The following is a 17,226-nucleotide window of genomic DNA, read 5'->3' as shown; positions in this document are numbered from 1 at the left end:
TAAGAGATAGGTTTAGTCTTAAAGGGATACACCAACATTTTTTTTTCGTGTCTTGCCTCACTCCCGAGTCCATGACCAGCAGATAGACACCATCCTTTCGACTGTGCGTGCAGTAACAAGGGAGATAGAGCCGTATCGCCCGTAATTAGCTTAGCTCAAACGCTGGAAGTGTATAGGTAGTGTTAGCCTGCCTCCACCTAAAGTCGCTAATTAGCTTATCTCAAACACTGAAAGTGTATGGGTAGTGTTAGCCTGCCTCCTACCCGAGCCGAAACCAGCAGTCAGAAGCTGATTTCATTTTAGCTCTAAGCTGTGTAAATATATCACTTTATCAATATTTCAAACATTTTTAGGCGAGAAAGTAGCCATTAATATATAGATCAGCAGTGTGTCGTTCATTTGTTCGGACGAATTTGGCGCTACTCAAGCTAACCGTTGTGACCAACGCACTTCCGGTTACTTTTACAAAATAAAACACCCGTTGCCCTTTACATACAGAAAACCATGACGATAGAATTTGTGCTTTTACTTTGAAATAGGAAGCTAACCTACCCTCGACGTAGCTAGCTTGAACCAAAATAAAGCGTCTTTGCTTGAACCCTCCGTTTTGACCGATCTCGTCCCGTTACCGGCATTTGACCGCTCAAGATGCCTTACCGGAGAGTTTTGTCAGCTCTGAGACGAAGATCGGCCCGCCGGTTTCCGTTTAGAGTTGCTGAAGAGTTTCTCTGATGACTTTAGGTGGAGTTTGAGCTAAGCTAATTACGGGCGATACGGCTCTATCTCCCTTGTTACTGCACGCACAGTCGAAAGGATGGTGTCTATCTGCTGGTCATGGACTCGGGAGTGAGGCAAGACACTTAAAGGACAATTCCAGGCGAATTCAACTCGGGGGTGTATGTTCCTAACATTTTAGGTCTAAAAGAAGGAATCTGAAGATTTTCAGTTTAATCGCTCCTGTTTTGCGGTAGTTGTGTCTGTCCCCGCATCGCCACGGCAGCAATGAATGGGAGCAGATTGAAGTTCTGCTGCTTAGGCTGTTTACATCCCTCAAAGACACAGACAGCGTCAGATGGCGACTCAAACATGCACGTTTATTTACTTGAAGCAAGTCAAGAGTTGATATTCCTGTGTTTATGGCACAAACGGGAGCTTCCCACTGCACCTGAACACACCGAGCGTCAACTTGGGTCTTGCGCGAGACTCCGGGAGACTATGAATTAGATCTAGTTTTACAAACATGTCGGCTTGCTTTAAGTAAATAAACTTCTTGGTGCATGTTTGAGTCTCCATCTGACGCTGTCTGTGGAAGAAAATTGCGGCTTTGAGGGACGTAAACAGCGGAACTTGCATCTGCTCCCATTCACATCTGCCGTGGCGATGCGGGGACAGACAAAACTACGGCAAAACAGGAGCAATTAAACTGAAAATCTTCAGATTCCTTCTTTTAGACCTAAAATGTTAGGAACATACACCCCCGAGTTGAATTCGCCCGGAATTGTTCTTTTAAAAAAAAATATTGGCGTATCAATTAGGTGATGGAATGACAACAGTGAAGTTGGTTTATTCCAGCTTATTATACATATATGACATTTTTACTCGCATTTGGCGAGTGGCGGCGGGTGCTCATTTTAAACCCCTCTCCCCCTCCCCCCCTTGCAGGTCAGCCCGTCCCCGTCGTCCCCGTCCACCTCCCGGGAACCGGACGCTTCATCCCGCCGCAGGAGTGCAAGCTCAAGTTCCCCTTCAAGAGCAACCCCGCCCACCGGTTGTCGTGGGGACCGGCCACCGCCGCCCTGCAGGCGCTAGGCCTGGGGGGGGAGGGGGGCGGGGGGGAGGTGTGGGAGCAGAGTTTTGAGGGGGGAGGAGGTGGCGGCAGCGTGGAGGGTAAATGTTCCCCCTCCCCCCCTCCTCTCTCTACTCCTCCTCCTCCTCTTGGTCCCGCTCTGCTGCCGCTCCCCTTCCAGATGCCGCCGCCGCCGTTGCCGCCGCCACCGGCTCGCATGCGCACGCCGAGCCCCCACCGCGCCTGGCAGCAACAACGTAACCCGGGCAACCAGGGCAACCAGTTTGGCGGCGGCGGCTTCCACTACCATCACCATCACCAGGGCAACAACAACAGCAACCAACAAAACCAGCAGCAGCAGCAGCAGCGTCGCTACCGCCGCAACTCTCTGGACAGCTCCACACACCACGGCGGCGGCAACGGTGGCGGTAACGGTGGCGGTAACTACGACAACCAGCAACACGGTGGCGGTGTGGGTGGCGGCGGTCACCAGGGGCGACCGAGACAGAGGAGGGGGGTGTCACCCGGGCCTGGGGGGGAGCGAGGAGGAAGAGGAGGAGGAGGAGGAGGAGGAGGAGGAGGGAGGGACAGAGATGGCAGCAGTGGCGGCGGCGTTGGCGGCGGTTTCCACTTTAATCAACGGCAGCACCATCAGTACCACCACCACCCCTACTACAACCCCCACAATGCACCATTCCAGCCTGGTGGACCTCATCACCCCCCCAACAACTACCACAGTTTGCCGCGCTCCGGGGTCGTACCGCCGCCGATGCCGATGCCGCTGCCGCCGCCTAACCCTAACCTAGCGGGGGGGTGGGGCTTCACCACGCCGCCCAGGATGAGACGGCAGTTCAGCGCACCGGACCTCAAACACAACAAGGAGATGCCGACCGACCTCTGACCTCTTGATCTCTGACCTCTGACGGAGATCCGATCTGATTGGCTGAAGCTGTAGGGAGGGAGGGAGTGGAGTTGTCGGCTGTGTGTGTGTGTGTGTCCTGTACCTTGAATCCTGCTGTGTGTGTGTGTGTGTGTGTGTGTTTAGCTTCCTTCTTTTTTTTTTTTCTCTCCTTATAGCACGGGTTAGCTGTTGCCGTAGCAACGCCGTTTTTTTTTTTAAAAGAGGGAGGGGGAAAGTAAAGTGGATTATTTTTGTCTTTTGCTGTCAGACAAGATGAACGATGGATGAACTTTTACTACACAATGATCGATTTTAAGTGTTGTTTATTTTAATCGATTGGTGATATTGATTGATTGATTGATTGATTGATTGATTGATGTTGCGATCCCGATTGAGAAGTCGTTCACGATGATGAGGTGCCTTAAAGCCGACGTGCTAGCTCCTGTTTGCAGAAGTCTCCCGCTGTTTTGTTTTTTTTTGTTTTTGTTTAGTTGAGTTTTTTTAAAGACGGAGTGCGTTGGTTTTGATTTTTCTGGGTTTGTTTTTACGTGGACTTTGAGGTTTAGCCGCTCTGTGTTAGCCGCTGTTAGCCCAGGAGGCTAACTAGCATGCTACAGCCTGAGATCTAGGCTACCTACAGGTGTTAGCCGTGGCTAGTCAGTTAGCCAGTGAGTGTGGAGCAAATTGGGGCGGCTGTTAGCGTTTTCAGGCTAATAGGTTTATATGGGAAAGTCCTATGAAACCCCGAGTTTAGTTTAGCATAGCTTAGCCTAGCATAGCATAGCCTAGCCTAGCCTTGCCGAGGCAGCGCTCAAGTTATATGGGAGTTTCTAGTCAGTACGACTTTGACACTAGTGGTGCAACGGATCCATTTGGATTGGATGTCCACGGACCGGGATGAAAAAAAAAAGTTGTGCGTGGCATGTAGTGTGGGAACACGTAGCCAAATAAACGGGCAAATTAAAAAAAAAACTTTGCTCGTATCTTTGAAGCTGCAACAAATTCGTCCGATCCGTGAGGTTTCTGATCCATTGCACCCCGATTCGACACCGACACTTTGAACACTACTTTTTTTTTTTAATACACAATCGAAGCTCGTATTTACTGCCTCTCCCGTGTGACCCCGAACACCACGCCAGGTCAGCCGAGTGCTACGAAACCAAAGAAAGCTGCTCTGTGGCGCCTCCTGCTGGAGAGCAGAGAGCTGACAGACAACACTGCTGTACAGAGAGACGGAAGCGAAGAGGAGGAGGAGGAGGAGCTGTTGTTGTTGTTGTACATGATGATGTGAGCGACTCGCACGTTTAAATCTTTTTAAAGCGTTGTGTGTGTATATTTGAAGTGTATCCTCCTGACTTTACTTGTTTTTAATGAAGATGAATCTATTTTTAAAAGAAAAAAACGAGGCTGCGACATAATGAAATGTTCACTGTCTCTGGCAATCGTGGGGAAAACGTAGAGTAAGTGAATCCTGACGTGCGACGCACAAGTGTGGGAGGAGTCAGCGAATCATTGAGACGGTGATGGATGTAGTTTACGTAGGGGAGGGAGGAGGAGTGTGTAAAGCAAGGAACTCTGGGAAATGTAGTTGAGAGACAGATGGCCGAGAAGAGAAGTAGACGAAGAAAAAGAAAAAGAGACGATAAAAGAGTATGAGACACTAAAAGACCTGTTCTGTGTGGCGTTCAAGTCCAACTCCACAACATGAAGGGACGAGGGGATCGGCTGCTGCTTTCACGGGACCTCGGAAAGATGGAAACCGAGGCTTTTGGAGTCGTATGGTGATGCGTTCAATGTCAGTTTAAAGAGCTGTGTTCACCTGAGCTTTAACAGATGTTTTCTTTAAATGCTGTACATATTGATTTTTTTTTCTTTTCATTGTCCATCAATCAATTAGCCCAGTTGATTATCAGTTCAAGTCTCATTTTTATTGTTTTTTTTTTTTTGCTGTTGTGTTCACTGCACCTCTGAAAAACAGGAAGTTGTAATTTCCAGCTTTCCCAAGTCGACGTGAACGCAGCAGCCCCACCCCCGCACACACACACAGAGCAAGGCATTGTGGGAGATGACAATTGACGAGTGGAGCGTTTAAAGTGCTCTGTGACATTGAGACCTTTTTTATTTTTAAGGTCAGAACCAACCAACCAACCAACCAACCAACCAATGGGAGCGCTCCCTCCGACACTCAGCCGGTCAGGAGAGGAGTCGCCATGGTGAGGACGACGACGACGACAAATAAAAAAAAAAAAAAAACACACCTACTACAAGGACTGATTGTGATTGGCCCCTGAGAAGTGTGACATCAGCAGAATAATGGTGTCTCTGGTATCGACCAATCACGGGACAATCTTTGATAACCTGCTGCCACTGCCGGGCCTGATGGGAAATGATGTTTCCTTTTTCTTTCTTTTGATGTTTTTTTTTGTTGTTTTTTGTTTGTTTTTTTGTTTTTTTCAATCTCCAGCTTCTGATTGGCTGTTTTCTTTTTCCTTGTTGTGTATTCATCTGCTTCCTGTCCAGAGTATTTTAACCTGCTACATGTTCGACCTTCTTCTTTGCTGTATGACGTCATCACGACATCATCACTATTATTAATATTAATTATGATAAAAGATATACGTGTCATTAATATTGGGTTCTTGTGGATGCTGCTAAAGGGAGCTTCTTCACCCTCTTGCAACCGCCTGTGTGAGTGTGTGTGTGTGTGTCTGTGTGTGGGAGTGTGTGTGTTGGATGTGTGTGTGTGTGTGTGTGTGTGTGTGTTTCCTGGTTAATTTAGAATCATAATCTAAAGTTTGTTTTACTTCATAAAGCTGATTTTATTATTTTTCTTCTAATTGTCTGTTTACGTTTGTTGTTTTGGATGTTAGAGGCGGAGGAGGAAGAGGAGGGGAGGAGGAGGGCTGGACTGTGATGACATCACAGCCCAGCCCTCCTCCTCCTCCCCCTCTTCTTTCCTATTGGCTGAGAGCCCGTCGGGTTGTTCTGTGTCTGTGTTGAGTCGTTGTTGTTGTTGTTGTTTTCGTTGTATCAGGAACCAATCTCAGGCCGAACCTGCAGACAACACGATGGCAATAAACTGTCAGCGACAAAGAAAAACCAAACCTGACTTCTCTGAGTCTCCCTGAACGCCTCACCTCACACACTCTACTGTAGGACTCTACTGTTTCCATGGTAGCTGTAGAACTCCACTGTTTCCATGGTCGCTGTAGAACTGTACTGTTTCCATGGTAGAACTCTACTGTGGAACTCTCTACTGTTTCCATGGTCACTGTAGAACTCTACTGTTGCCATGGTCGCTGTGGAACTCTACTGTACAACTTTACTGTTTCCATGGTCACTGTAGAACTCTACTGTTTCCATGGTCACTAGAACTCTACTGCAGAACTCTACTGTTTCCATGGTCACTAGAACTCTACTGTTTCCATGGTCACTGTAGAACTCTACTGTTTCCATGGTCACTAGAACTCTACTGTAGAACTCTACTGTTTCAATGGTCGTTGTGGAACTCTACTGTAGAACTCTACTGTTTCCATGGTCGTTGTGGAACTCTACTCTAGAACTCTACTGTTTCCATGGTCACTGTGGAACTCTACTGTAGAACTCTACTGTTTCCATGGTCATTGTGGAACTCTACTGTTTCCATGGTCGTTGTGGAACTCTACTCTAGAACTCTACTGTTTCCATGGTCATTGTGGAACTCTACTGTAGAACTCTACTGTTTCCATGGTCATTGTGGAACTCTACTGTAGAACTCTACTGTTTCCATGGTCATTGTGGAACTCTACTGTAGAACTCCACTGTTTCCATGGTCGCTGTAGAACTCCACCGTGGAACTCTACTGTTTCCATGGTCGTTGTGGAACTCTACTGTTTCCATGGTCACTGTAGAACTCTACTGTTTCCATGGTCACTAGAACTCTACTGTAGAACTCTACTGTTTCCATGGTCACTGTGGAACTCTTCTGTTTCCACCTTTATTGAGGGATAAGATAAAGTAAGGACTGGTTTCATGGACTTTAACTCACTCACATCTGACCACACAAACATTGTGTTTTCAGACACGTGTGTACTGTTGTTTCAGCTTTTTGGCTCCAGCTCAGCTGCAAATGTGTCGAACAGGAAGCGTGAAAAGAAGTGACACAACACACTCACACTTCCTCCTTTACACACACTCTCCTCTTCACTGCCTTGTTCCTCCTCACACACACACACACTCTTCCAGCAGCTGAGGGTCCTTCAACAATGCAGCTCGTCCTCCTTCTCGTCGTCATGTCTCATGTTGCCATGGTTACAGCAGTGACCGGCTGCATCAGTGACAGAGACAGGGACGACCGGCACAGAAAGAACTGCACAGCCGCAGGTTTCAGCAGCATCCCGGCGGGAATCGAACCTGCATGTACGATCAAGGTAACCAAAAGAAGTCAGGTCATAGAAAACACCAGGGCTGAGCAGGGCATATCCTGAACAACAAAAAGTTTTTCTTCTAAATATCAGTTACAAATTGTGTGAAATTAGTCAAGAAACATAGAGTTGCATTGAAGAAAAGGGGGGGGGGGGGGGGATGATTCAACCCGCATAGGGAAGTTACAGCAGTTTCCACCATTGCAATGAGTTTGGAAACATTATTTCAAGGCCGATAAACTCTGCAATGTTGCTTTAAAACAACCAACAACTTTAATCATTAAAGTAAAAGTGGCATTATGATGTAAAACAGTGATGATGAATTACAATAAAATCTAAGGAAATAAACAATAAAACAATGAGACATTTGATGAAACTCAAAGTTCGAACGTGGATGACAAGGGGAAATTGATCTGTACGGGCCACTTCCTGTCGGGAATACAGCAGAATTCTGAGTGTTGATTGGACGAGGTGTTTGACTGACAGCTGGAAACCACAGGCGGCCTGTTGAAGCCTGATAACAGGGATAAGATAGTTTGACAGGAAACCAGCCGTAAATATTTTCTGTAACCCAGGTCGAGAACAAAATAGAGAAGAAATAACAATTAATTGTGTCATAATGTCTAGAAATAACGTTCAATTGCAAGGACATTCCCAAAAAATCCAAAGCATGTGTAATCTTTTGCCTTTATGAAAAACATGACATTACTATGAAATTGACCGTTAAGCTTCTTGACATTACTACGAAATTAATTGTTATTTCGAGGCTATTTGTTGACATTATCACGTAATTAACAGCCTGTAAATCTTCTCCTTCTTCTCTTGAAGGTGCTCTTGTTTCCCAGGAACCTGTTCTCCAGCCTGTCCTGGTCCTCCTACCAGCGCTTCACAGAGATCTATGAAATCGACCTCACGGCCAACAAGGTGTGTCAAAAAAAAAAACCTGCTTCAACTCGTCTTTCAACATCAAAGCTAATCGGTTCTCTCGTTCTCTGGTCTCCAGGTTCCGGAGGTGACCCCGACCTCCGGCCCCGTCCTGCCCACCCTGCGCGTCCTCCGCCTGGGCTCGAACCTGCTGACGTCCCTCGCCGACCACTCCTTCTCCGCCTGCCCCGGTCTGACTGAACTCTACCTGGAGAGCAACAACATCGGCTCCCTGAGCGACAACACCTTCTCCGGACTCAGCAGCTTGGAGGTCAGACTGTTAGCACACATAGTTATGTATACCCAGCCATCACCGCGTCTCAAGACATCTTAAGATGTCTCAATAAGCGGAATCAAGACGTCTCAAGACATTTCTGCACATCAAGACGTCTTAAGACATGTTAAGACAAAAATTTGAAGACATGCACCCATGTCTTAAGACATGCAAGGGCAGCACATGAGATGCTCTCAGACAGAATTTTGTGTCTTGAAGACATTGAGTGTCTTAAGACATCTCAAGACATCTCAAGACATCTTAAGACACATGTCTATAGACGCGTCTTATAGACACATCTTGACTTACCAAGACGTCTCAAGACATCTTAAGATGTGTCTTAAGACACATCTTAAGATGTCTTGAGACGCGGTGATGGCTGGGTATTGTTTATGACAGATAACTCTCCACAATTATACACATGGTAACATGGTAGATGATAAATAACGTTATCCACCGCTACATGGATTGATTTCTCACCAGCTTTGTTGAAAACAAATGCACATGGCCAGGAGGAGGGTTAGCAAAACAGCAGAACATAGTTCTTCTTAAACTCTTGAATGAGTCCAAACAAAGCTGGTAAATGTTTTCTCATGTCACCTTCCAGGTCCTGGACCTGTCATCCAATCAGATCAAGGTGCTCCCTGGGCTTATGCTCCGCCCCCTTCCAGTCCTAGAAACCCTGTACTTGGAGATCAACAAGGTGGGAGAACACACACCAAGTAAAAGGAGAGCACAAAACCCACAGCTGCTGTTCACGTCTTTGCCTGTAGGGGGCGGAGTTTGACCAATGATGTTTTTTTTTTGTTTCAGATCAAAGTGATGCCAGATGATTGGTTTAGCCCCAAAGAGGAGGTGCCCTATCTCTTTCTCTCAGCCAATCCCTGGGCCTGCTCCTGTTCCCTTGGTTACTTCCATAGATACCTTGACGATTACGAACTGAACGTCTACACCCGGGAAGGCCCTGTCGTCATTTCCGATGGAGAGGGTGTGGTGAGTAGACGAGTCGTCTCGTCTCAGGCTGCACCTGAACCTTCAGGGAGCTTCACCAGCCAATAGGAGACTCATGCCGCTTTCCCACTAACGTTGTGGGTCAACGCAGGTCGACCCAGTTACAATTGACTTCTTTTCCCACTGGCCAAAACCCTGTGTGTCTACAGATGTCATTATGTTTATCGCAACGTCAGCGTGACAGAAAACAACAAAGTAAACAACAGAAAGCAGCATGGAAGATGGTGGGCCAGTTGTTGTGTCTTTAACAACTTACATTAAAAAGAAAGTGCGGTGGACACAATAGTTGTGGCTTCACTTCCATGTTGATATAGTGCAAGTGTGTCAAGGTGAAGAGGGCCCAGGCAGGGATTGAACCCACACCTCCCGGGTAAGAGTCACGCACGCTTGCCAGTCACCTGTCACTATGCCTCCAATTGATCATGTGCCCTGGCTACTTGGCCAAGGGGATGTCCCTTTGGGTGACTGGCAAGCGTGACTCTTACCCGGGAGGTGTGGGTTCAATCCCCGCCCGGGCCTTCTTCACCTTGCCACACAAGTAAAGAGGCGTATCGATTAAAACCCTCGTCAATTGCAGAGTCGTTTCACGCGGGATGATGCAGATCGGTGACACATTCCCTCTGCGGTCAGAGGCCGATCGTTAGCAGGTTTAAACAGGTTTTCTGGCCAGTGGGAAATGGGCCAAACAGTTCAAATTCAAGCAAAAAAAGGAGCTCTGAAATTCTGTGAGGTCAACCCCTGGTTGTTATCGAAAATCAACCAAAATTCCCCCTTTTGCCGTGACTTCCCCTTTTTGACCGGTTGTTGTCTGTCGACAGGTGTGTGATTCTCCACCAATGCACAAAGGTACACCTGTACTGAATCTGGAGGTATCGGATCTGTGTTCGTCTCCAACACAATCGGCTCCAACAGGTGACCCCGACCAGGTGCCTCCGTCTCATGAGACTGCTCCTCCTGATGAGACTGCTTCTCCTGATGCCACTGGACCCACCTCCCCTGCAATCTGATTGGCCACCCTATGTGCCCCCCCCCCCCCAACGGTCATTGACTAATATCAATCACTGTGTAAAGCTCTACAAGCACTCACTTCTGACTAAGGCTCTTGATCAACTCTGCACAGCAAATATCCCAGTGTTTTGTCTAGTAAATAAAAAAATGTGAAAAAGAAGATTGTTATTGTTCTCAATTTCACCATTTGAGTTATTTTGGTTCTGGTTATTCTGCATACAGTAGCTACATTGACTGACTGTTACACAAAACACTGAGATGTTTATTGTTCAGAGTTGAGCTCTAACTACTGGCTATAAGCGTATAAGATATTTCTGTTCACTCACTGTGAGAATATATTGTGTTGCTTATTCTGCTAAGACTTCTTATTTACAAGATATAATTGATTATTGATTGACTATAATTTTAAAGTGGAAAATGAAAATGGCATCTTCCTTACAATGTGAAAGATTCAATGTGGCCAATAAAAGCAAGATGAAGACATCCTATAAACAGTGTCTAACTGTACAATATAAATATTCAAGACAGCGATCAGTGGCAGCCTTTATTTTTACCCCCCTGTGCCCCCCACCAGAAAATACTCTGGACCCGCCCCCAGAGCTATGACATCAGCACAAAAATTTTTTTTATGATTCATTTTATTTCTTTATTCCTTTTAATCAGGCTTCTTACCATATTTACTCTTTATTTTCTATGATTTCAGCTGATTTTATATATTTATTTTATTTCATCTATTTTATTTTCTATGATTTTTATACCTTTTATCTTATCTTAGACTTTCTATCTTATCTTACTGTTTTAGTCTTTAGTTTTTACTGACTTTAATAGTCTCCTGGGGGCCTGCCACACTTCTGCCTGGGTTCTCTTTCTTTTCGTTGTTGTTTTTAGTTACACTTTGTGTTGCTTTAAAGTGACAATAACGATAGAGACAAAACAATATATTTATCAAAAATTGACATATTAACAAATGTGGGTAATGTAGATTCATCCACATTAATATGAGACTTTTTATTGTCGCAGAATTTTTGGTTCTGCCGATGGAGAAACTCCTTGTTGTCCCTTTAAGCATGAAAGGTGCCATATAAATAAATACAATTTGAATTTGAATTTGAAATTGAATAGCATTGAAAACATGCAACATGTACATGAGGCAGTAACAGTCTTGACAAAGCATTGCCTTAGATCCAGGCAGAATGTAGATGAGACACGTGTACAGTTGTCACAGATTTAGTTCCCATGATGCTTTGTGGCTTCGGGCTCAGCTGCAAATATGATGAACAGGAAACGTGAAAATGTAGTAGTGACACAAACGAGTCTCGTATCAACACACTCAGCTGAACTGAGCTCAGTCTTATCACACTTCCTGCTTCACACACACACACACACATTCCTCTTCACTGTCTTGTTTCTCCGCACACACACATACACACACACACACACACAAACTTCCAGCAGCTGAGGGTCTTCTAACGATGCAGCTCTTCCTCCTTCTCCTCCTCTTGTCTCACGTTGCCACGGTTACAGCGACGGTGACCGGCTGCATCAGCGACAGAGACAAGGACCACCGGCCCAGAGAGAACTGCACGGCAGCCGGGTTCAACGACATCCCAGCGGGACTCGAACCCACGACGACCAAGGTAACCAAGAGAAGTCGGGTCATAGACAACACCAAGACTGAGCGTTCAAACAGTGATCAATATGGATAACTTTCACAGAAGCTCTGGGTCAGTGACAAATAAATATTATTTAAATAAATAGTTTTAAAAGCACCAGAGTTTAAATGTACATTTTGTATAATGTCATTTGAACCTTTTTTTTATATATATTTTTAATTTAAACAAATGTCAGACTGAATGTCCCTCAAGATGTCAAATGGCTGACCAAAAAAGAATATTATAAAATATTAAATATTTGATCCACCTATACACAGGATTTATGAAAATATACTTTCTTCTGAAAAGAATAAATTGAAATATGTTTTTGCTTTTGTATTTAAATTCTAATGCATTTGCATCACGTCATTGACCCATGTGTATTTGTGAGTCTGACCACATCAGGTTTCCATAGTTTAAATCCTTAAATCCTTAACTTTAAAGTCTGTGAAATGAGTCATTCACATGACTTTGTTACCTAAGTAACCAGATATACAAACATGTTTAAAAAAAATGAACATTGTTTGTTTGTTGTTATTCTTTTTTTGTCCAATAGAGTGATCAAAAAGACAAACATGCACACTGTTCTGTCTATATCATCTACATCGGTCATGTGCAACATAGTGTTAACCAAAATAAACAAAATATTAGTTAACTAAATAAATATCATAGTTAGGCTAGTTAAATTACTATATAATGGAACTATGACACTGAATATTAATCAATTAGTAATATATGAACAACTAACAAAAAATAATCAAAAAAACTAATAAATTGAAATTGAAACACAAAACAACTGAATAATTAAAACAACCAACAGCTTTTTATCATTACAGCTGCATTAAAGTAAACGTGACATCATGATGTAAAACAGTGAATGACAATATGAAATTGAATTACAATAAAAGAAAGAAAGAAAATAAACAATAAAACTGAAACATTTGATGAAACTCAATAAACTATCGATGACAAGGGGAAATTTATCTGTGAAAACAGGCCACTTCCTGTCGGGAATACAGCAACCTTTTTCCAAGCGTTGATTGGACGAGGCGTTTGACTGACATTTGGAAACCACAGGCGGCCTGTTGAAGCCTGATAAGACAAGAGCCATAAATGTTTTCCGTAACCCTTTAATTCACAGGCCGTTCATTACATGATAATGTCTAGAAATAGCCTAGAAATAACAATTAATTGTGTCATAATGTCTTGAAATAGCCCAGAAATAACGGTCAATTTCATATTTTAATGCCGACAAATATCGCCAAGAAATAACGATTGATTGAGTAGAAATAGCCCAGAAATAACGGTCAATTTCAAGGACTTGGTGGAGAAAAATTCAAAGCATGAAAAGCATGTGTAATCTTTGGCCTTTATGGAAAGCATGACATTAATGAAATTGACCGTTAAGCTTCTTGACATTACTACACAATTAATTGTTATTTCTAGGCTATTTGTTGACATTATCACGTAGTTAACAGCCTGTAAATCTCCTTCTTCTCTTGAAGGTGCTCTTGTTTCCCAGGAACCTGTTCTCCAGCCTGTCCTGGTCCTCCTACCAGCGCTTCACAGAGATCTATGAGATCGACCTCACGGCCAACAAGGTGTGTCAAAAAAAAAAAAAACCTGCTTCAACTCGGCCGGCATCTTTCAACATCAAAGTGTGGTATATTTTGATGTCGATGCTGATGAAATGATGACCACTCTGACACGTCTTCTTTGTAGACGGTAAAAAATGGTTTATTCCAAAAAAAGATACAGTGTCAAAAAGCTGAATCTTCGAGAAGCCTCTGGAGCCAATATGAGACCTCTCTCTCTCTTGGCCAAAAGTCCAGAGCTTATACAGTATATGTTTCTTAAAACTCCACCTCTAAACAAAAGAATGTAACTGACCAAGATGGACATAAGCTAAGACAATACCTAACATGTCCAAGTTACCCTCTGTTATTTGACATCTTGACCTTCAGGCTGACATAATCATAGGTATGGTAAACCACTTACAGGTGTCCAGAAAAAGTGACCTAACCTATATAGTACAGTATAACCTTCAGTCCGAACAAAGTCTTGTTTTATATTATAATGGTCATTTACCTTCAAGAAAGCAAAGAAAGAACACACCTGGAGAGGGTCGTGAGATAGTTCAAAAGGTAAAACGAAAAGAATTTAAAGTGGATCATATACGTGATAATGTCTAGAATTAGTCTAGAAATAACAATTAATTGTGTCATAATTGTCATAATTCAAAGCATGAAAAGCATGTGTAATCTTTTGCCTTTATGGAAAACATGACATTACTATGAAATTGACCGTTAAGCTTTTTGACACTACAAAATTACCTAAGTATAGCCTTCAGTCCGAACAAAGTCATGGTTTATATTATAATGGTCATTTACCTTCAGGAAAGCAAAGAACACACCTGGAGAGGGTTGTGAAATAGTTCAAAAGGTAAAACGAAAATAATTTAAAGTGGATCATATACTAAACACATCAATAACTCTCAGGGTAAATTACTTAACATATTAGGAGGTAGAAAATACACTACAGAAGCTAATCGGTTCTCTGGTCTCCAGGTCCCGGAGGTGACCCCGACCTCCGGCCCCGTCCTGCCCACCCTGCGCGTCCTCCGTCTGGGCTCGAACCTGCTGACGTCCCTCGCCGACCACTCCTTCTCTGCCTGCCCCGGTCTGACTGAACTCTACCTGGAGAGCAACAACATCGGCTCCCTGAGCGACAACACCTTCTCCGGACTCAGCAGCTTGGAGGTCAGACTGTTAGCACACATAGTTATGTATACCCAGCCATCACCGCGTCTCAAGACATCTTAAGATGTCTCAATAAGCGGAATCAAGATGTCTCAAGACATTTCTGCACATCAAGACGTCTTAAGACATGTTAAGACAAAAATTTGAAGACATGCACCCATGTCTTAAGACATGCAAGGGCAGCACATGAGATGCTCTCAGACAGAATTTTGTGTCTTGAAGACATTGAGTGTCTTAAGACATCTCAAGACATCTCAAGACATCTTAAGACACATGTCTATAGACGCGTCTTATAGACACATCTTGACTTACCAAGACGTCTCAAGACATCTTAAGATGTGTCTTAAGACACATCTTAAGATGTCTTGAGACGCGGTGATGGCTGGGTATTGTTTATGACAGATAACTCTCCACAATTATACACATGGTAACATGGTAGATGATAAATAACGTTATCCACCGCTACATGGATTGATTTCTCACCAGCTTTGTTGAAAACAAATGCACATGGCCAGGAGGAGGGTTAGCAAAACAGCAGAACATAGTTCTTCTTAAACTCTTGAATGAGTCCAAACAAAGCTGGTAAATGTTTTCTCATGTCACCTTCCAGGTCCTGGACCTGTCATCCAATCAGATCAAGGTGCTCCCTGGGCTTATGCTCCGCCCCCTTCCAGTCCTAGAAACCCTGTACTTGGAGATCAACAAGGTGGGAGAACACACACCAAGTAAAAGGAGAGCACAAAACCCACAGCTGCTGTTCACGTCTTTGCCTGTAGGGGCGGAGTTTGACCAATGATGTTTTTTTTTTGTTTCAGATCAAAGTGATGCCAGATGATTGGTTTAGCCCCAAAGAGGAGGTGCCCTATCTCTTTCTCTCAGCCAATCCCTGGGCCTGCTCCTGTTCCCTTGGTTACTTCCGTAGATACCTTGACGATTACGAACTGAACGTCTACACCCGGGAAGGCCCTGTCGTCATTTCCGATGGAGAGAGTGTGGTGAGTAGACGAGTCGTCTCGTCTCAGGCTGCACCTGAACCTTCAGGGAGCTTCACCAGCCAATAGGAGACTCATGCCGCTTTCCCACTAACGTTGTGGGTCAACGCAGGTCGACCCAGTTACAATTGACTTCTTTTCCCAATGGCCAAAACCCTGTGTGTCTACAGATGTCATTATGTTTATCGCAACGTCAGCGTGACAGAAAACAACAAAGTAAACAACAGAAAGCAGCATGGAAGATGGTGGGCCAGTTGTTGTGTCTTTAACAACTTACATTAAAAATAAAGTGCGGTGGACACAATAGTTGTGGCTTCACTTCCATGTTGATATAGTGCAAGTGTGTCAAGGTGAAGAGGGCCCAGGCAGGGATTGAACCCACACCTCCCGGGTAAGAGTCACGCACGCTTGCCAGTCACCTGTCACTATGCCTCCAATTGATCATGTGCCCTGGCTACTTGGCCAAGGGGATGTCCCTTTGGGTGACTGGCAAGCGTGACTCTTACCCGGGAGGCGTGGGTTCAATCCCCGCCCGGGCCTTCTTCACCTTGCCACACAAATAAAGAGGCGTATCGATTAAAACCCTCGTCAATTGCAGAGTCGTTTCACGCGGGATGATGCAGATCGGTGACACATTCCCTCTGCGGTCAGAGGCCGATCGTTAGCAGGTTTAAACAGGTTTTCTGGCCAGTGGGAAATGGGCCAAACAGTTCAAATTCAAGCAAAAAAAGGAGCTCTGAAATTCTGTGAGGTCAACCCCTGGTTGTTATCGAAAATCAACCAAAATTCCCCCTTTTGCCGTGACTTCCCCCTTTTGACCGGTTGTTGTCTGTCGACAGGTGTGTGATTCTCCACCAATGCACAAAGGTACACCTGTACTGAATCTGGAGGTATCGGATCTGTGTTCATCTCCAACACAATCGGCTCCAACAGGTGACCCCGACCAGGTGCCTCCGTCTCATGAGACTGCTCCTCCTGATGAGACTGCTTCTCCTGATGCCACTGGACCCACCTCCCCTGCAATCTGATTGGCCACCCTATGTGCCCCCCCCCCAACGGTCATTGACTAATATCAATCACTGTGTAAAGCTCTACAAGCACTCACTTCTGACTAAGGCTCTTGATCAACTCTGCACCGCAAATATCCCAGTGTTTTGTCTAGTAAATAAAAAAATGTGAAAAAGAAGATTGTTATTGTTCTCAATTTCACCATTTGAGTTATTTTGGTTCTGGTTATTCTGCATACAGTAGCTACATTGACTGACTGTTACACAAAACACTGAGATGTTTATTGTTCAGAGTTGAGCTCTAACTACTGGCTATAAGCGTATAAGATATTTCTGTTCACTCACTGTGAGAATATATTGTGTTGCTTATTCTGCTAAGACTTCTTATTTACAAGATATAATTGATTATTGATTGACTATAATTTTAAAGTGGAAAATGAAAATGGCATCTTCCTTACAATGTGAAAGATTCAATGTGGCCAATAAAAGCAAGATGAAGACATCCTATA

General features: G+C 44.3%; 3 protein-coding genes across 5 annotated transcripts in view; all 3 read left to right on the top strand.

Moving 5' to 3' along the window:
* LOC311001313 (kinesin-like protein KIF1C) overlaps positions 1–5,857 on the top strand; it is a 46,282-nt gene extending 40,425 nt beyond the window's left edge. For all 3 annotated transcript variants that reach the window (XM_083992361.1, XM_083992362.1, XM_083992360.1), the window contains one exon: positions 1,663–5,857. In XM_083992361.1, the coding sequence (XP_083848487.1) occupies positions 1,663–2,687 (1,025 nt within the window). In that variant the 3' untranslated portion in view covers positions 2,688–5,857. The remainder of the gene's footprint in view (positions 1–1,662) is intronic.
* A 938-nt stretch (positions 5,858–6,795) lies between these two features.
* On the top strand, positions 6,796–10,557 carry LOC311001348 (uncharacterized protein). The gene is made up of 6 exons (XM_083992419.1): positions 6,796–7,096; positions 7,919–8,014; positions 8,094–8,285; positions 8,896–8,991; positions 9,102–9,281; positions 10,118–10,557. The coding sequence occupies exons 1-6, from the start codon at positions 6,932–6,934 to the stop codon at positions 10,304–10,306; spliced, it is 918 nt and encodes a 305-aa protein (XP_083848545.1). The 5' UTR covers positions 6,796–6,931; the 3' UTR covers positions 10,307–10,557.
* A 1,222-nt stretch (positions 10,558–11,779) lies between these two features.
* LOC311001538 (uncharacterized protein) lies at positions 11,780–16,986 on the top strand (the record flags this gene model as incomplete). Its single annotated transcript, XM_083992623.1, has 6 exons — positions 11,780–11,944; positions 13,465–13,560; positions 14,527–14,718; positions 15,329–15,424; positions 15,534–15,713; positions 16,550–16,986. The coding sequence occupies 6 exons, from the start codon at positions 11,780–11,782 to the stop codon at positions 16,736–16,738; spliced, it is 918 nt and encodes a 305-aa protein (XP_083848749.1). The 3' UTR covers positions 16,739–16,986.
* Positions 16,987–17,226: the final 240 nt, after the last annotated feature.

The sequence above is a fragment of the Trachurus trachurus genome (genome assembly GCF_905171665.1).
Source record: "Trachurus trachurus genome assembly, chromosome: 18".
Taxonomy (NCBI): domain Eukaryota; kingdom Metazoa; phylum Chordata; class Actinopteri; order Carangiformes; family Carangidae; genus Trachurus; species Trachurus trachurus.
This window is presented reverse-complemented; position numbering and strand designations above follow the sequence as displayed.

Bases quoted from the DNA above. Each gene is read 5' to 3' on its own strand.
- LOC311001348 (XM_083992419.1), top strand. From the start codon at position 6,932: ATGCAGCTCGTCCTCCTTCTCGTCGTCATGTCTCATGTTGCCATGGTT. The intron at 7,097-7,918 runs GTAACCAAAAGA...CTTCTCTTGAAG, and splicing joins AACCTGCATGTACGATCAAG to GTGCTCTTGTTTCCCAGGAA. The intron at 8,286-8,895 runs GTCAGACTGTTA...GTCACCTTCCAG, and splicing joins CCGGACTCAGCAGCTTGGAG to GTCCTGGACCTGTCATCCAA.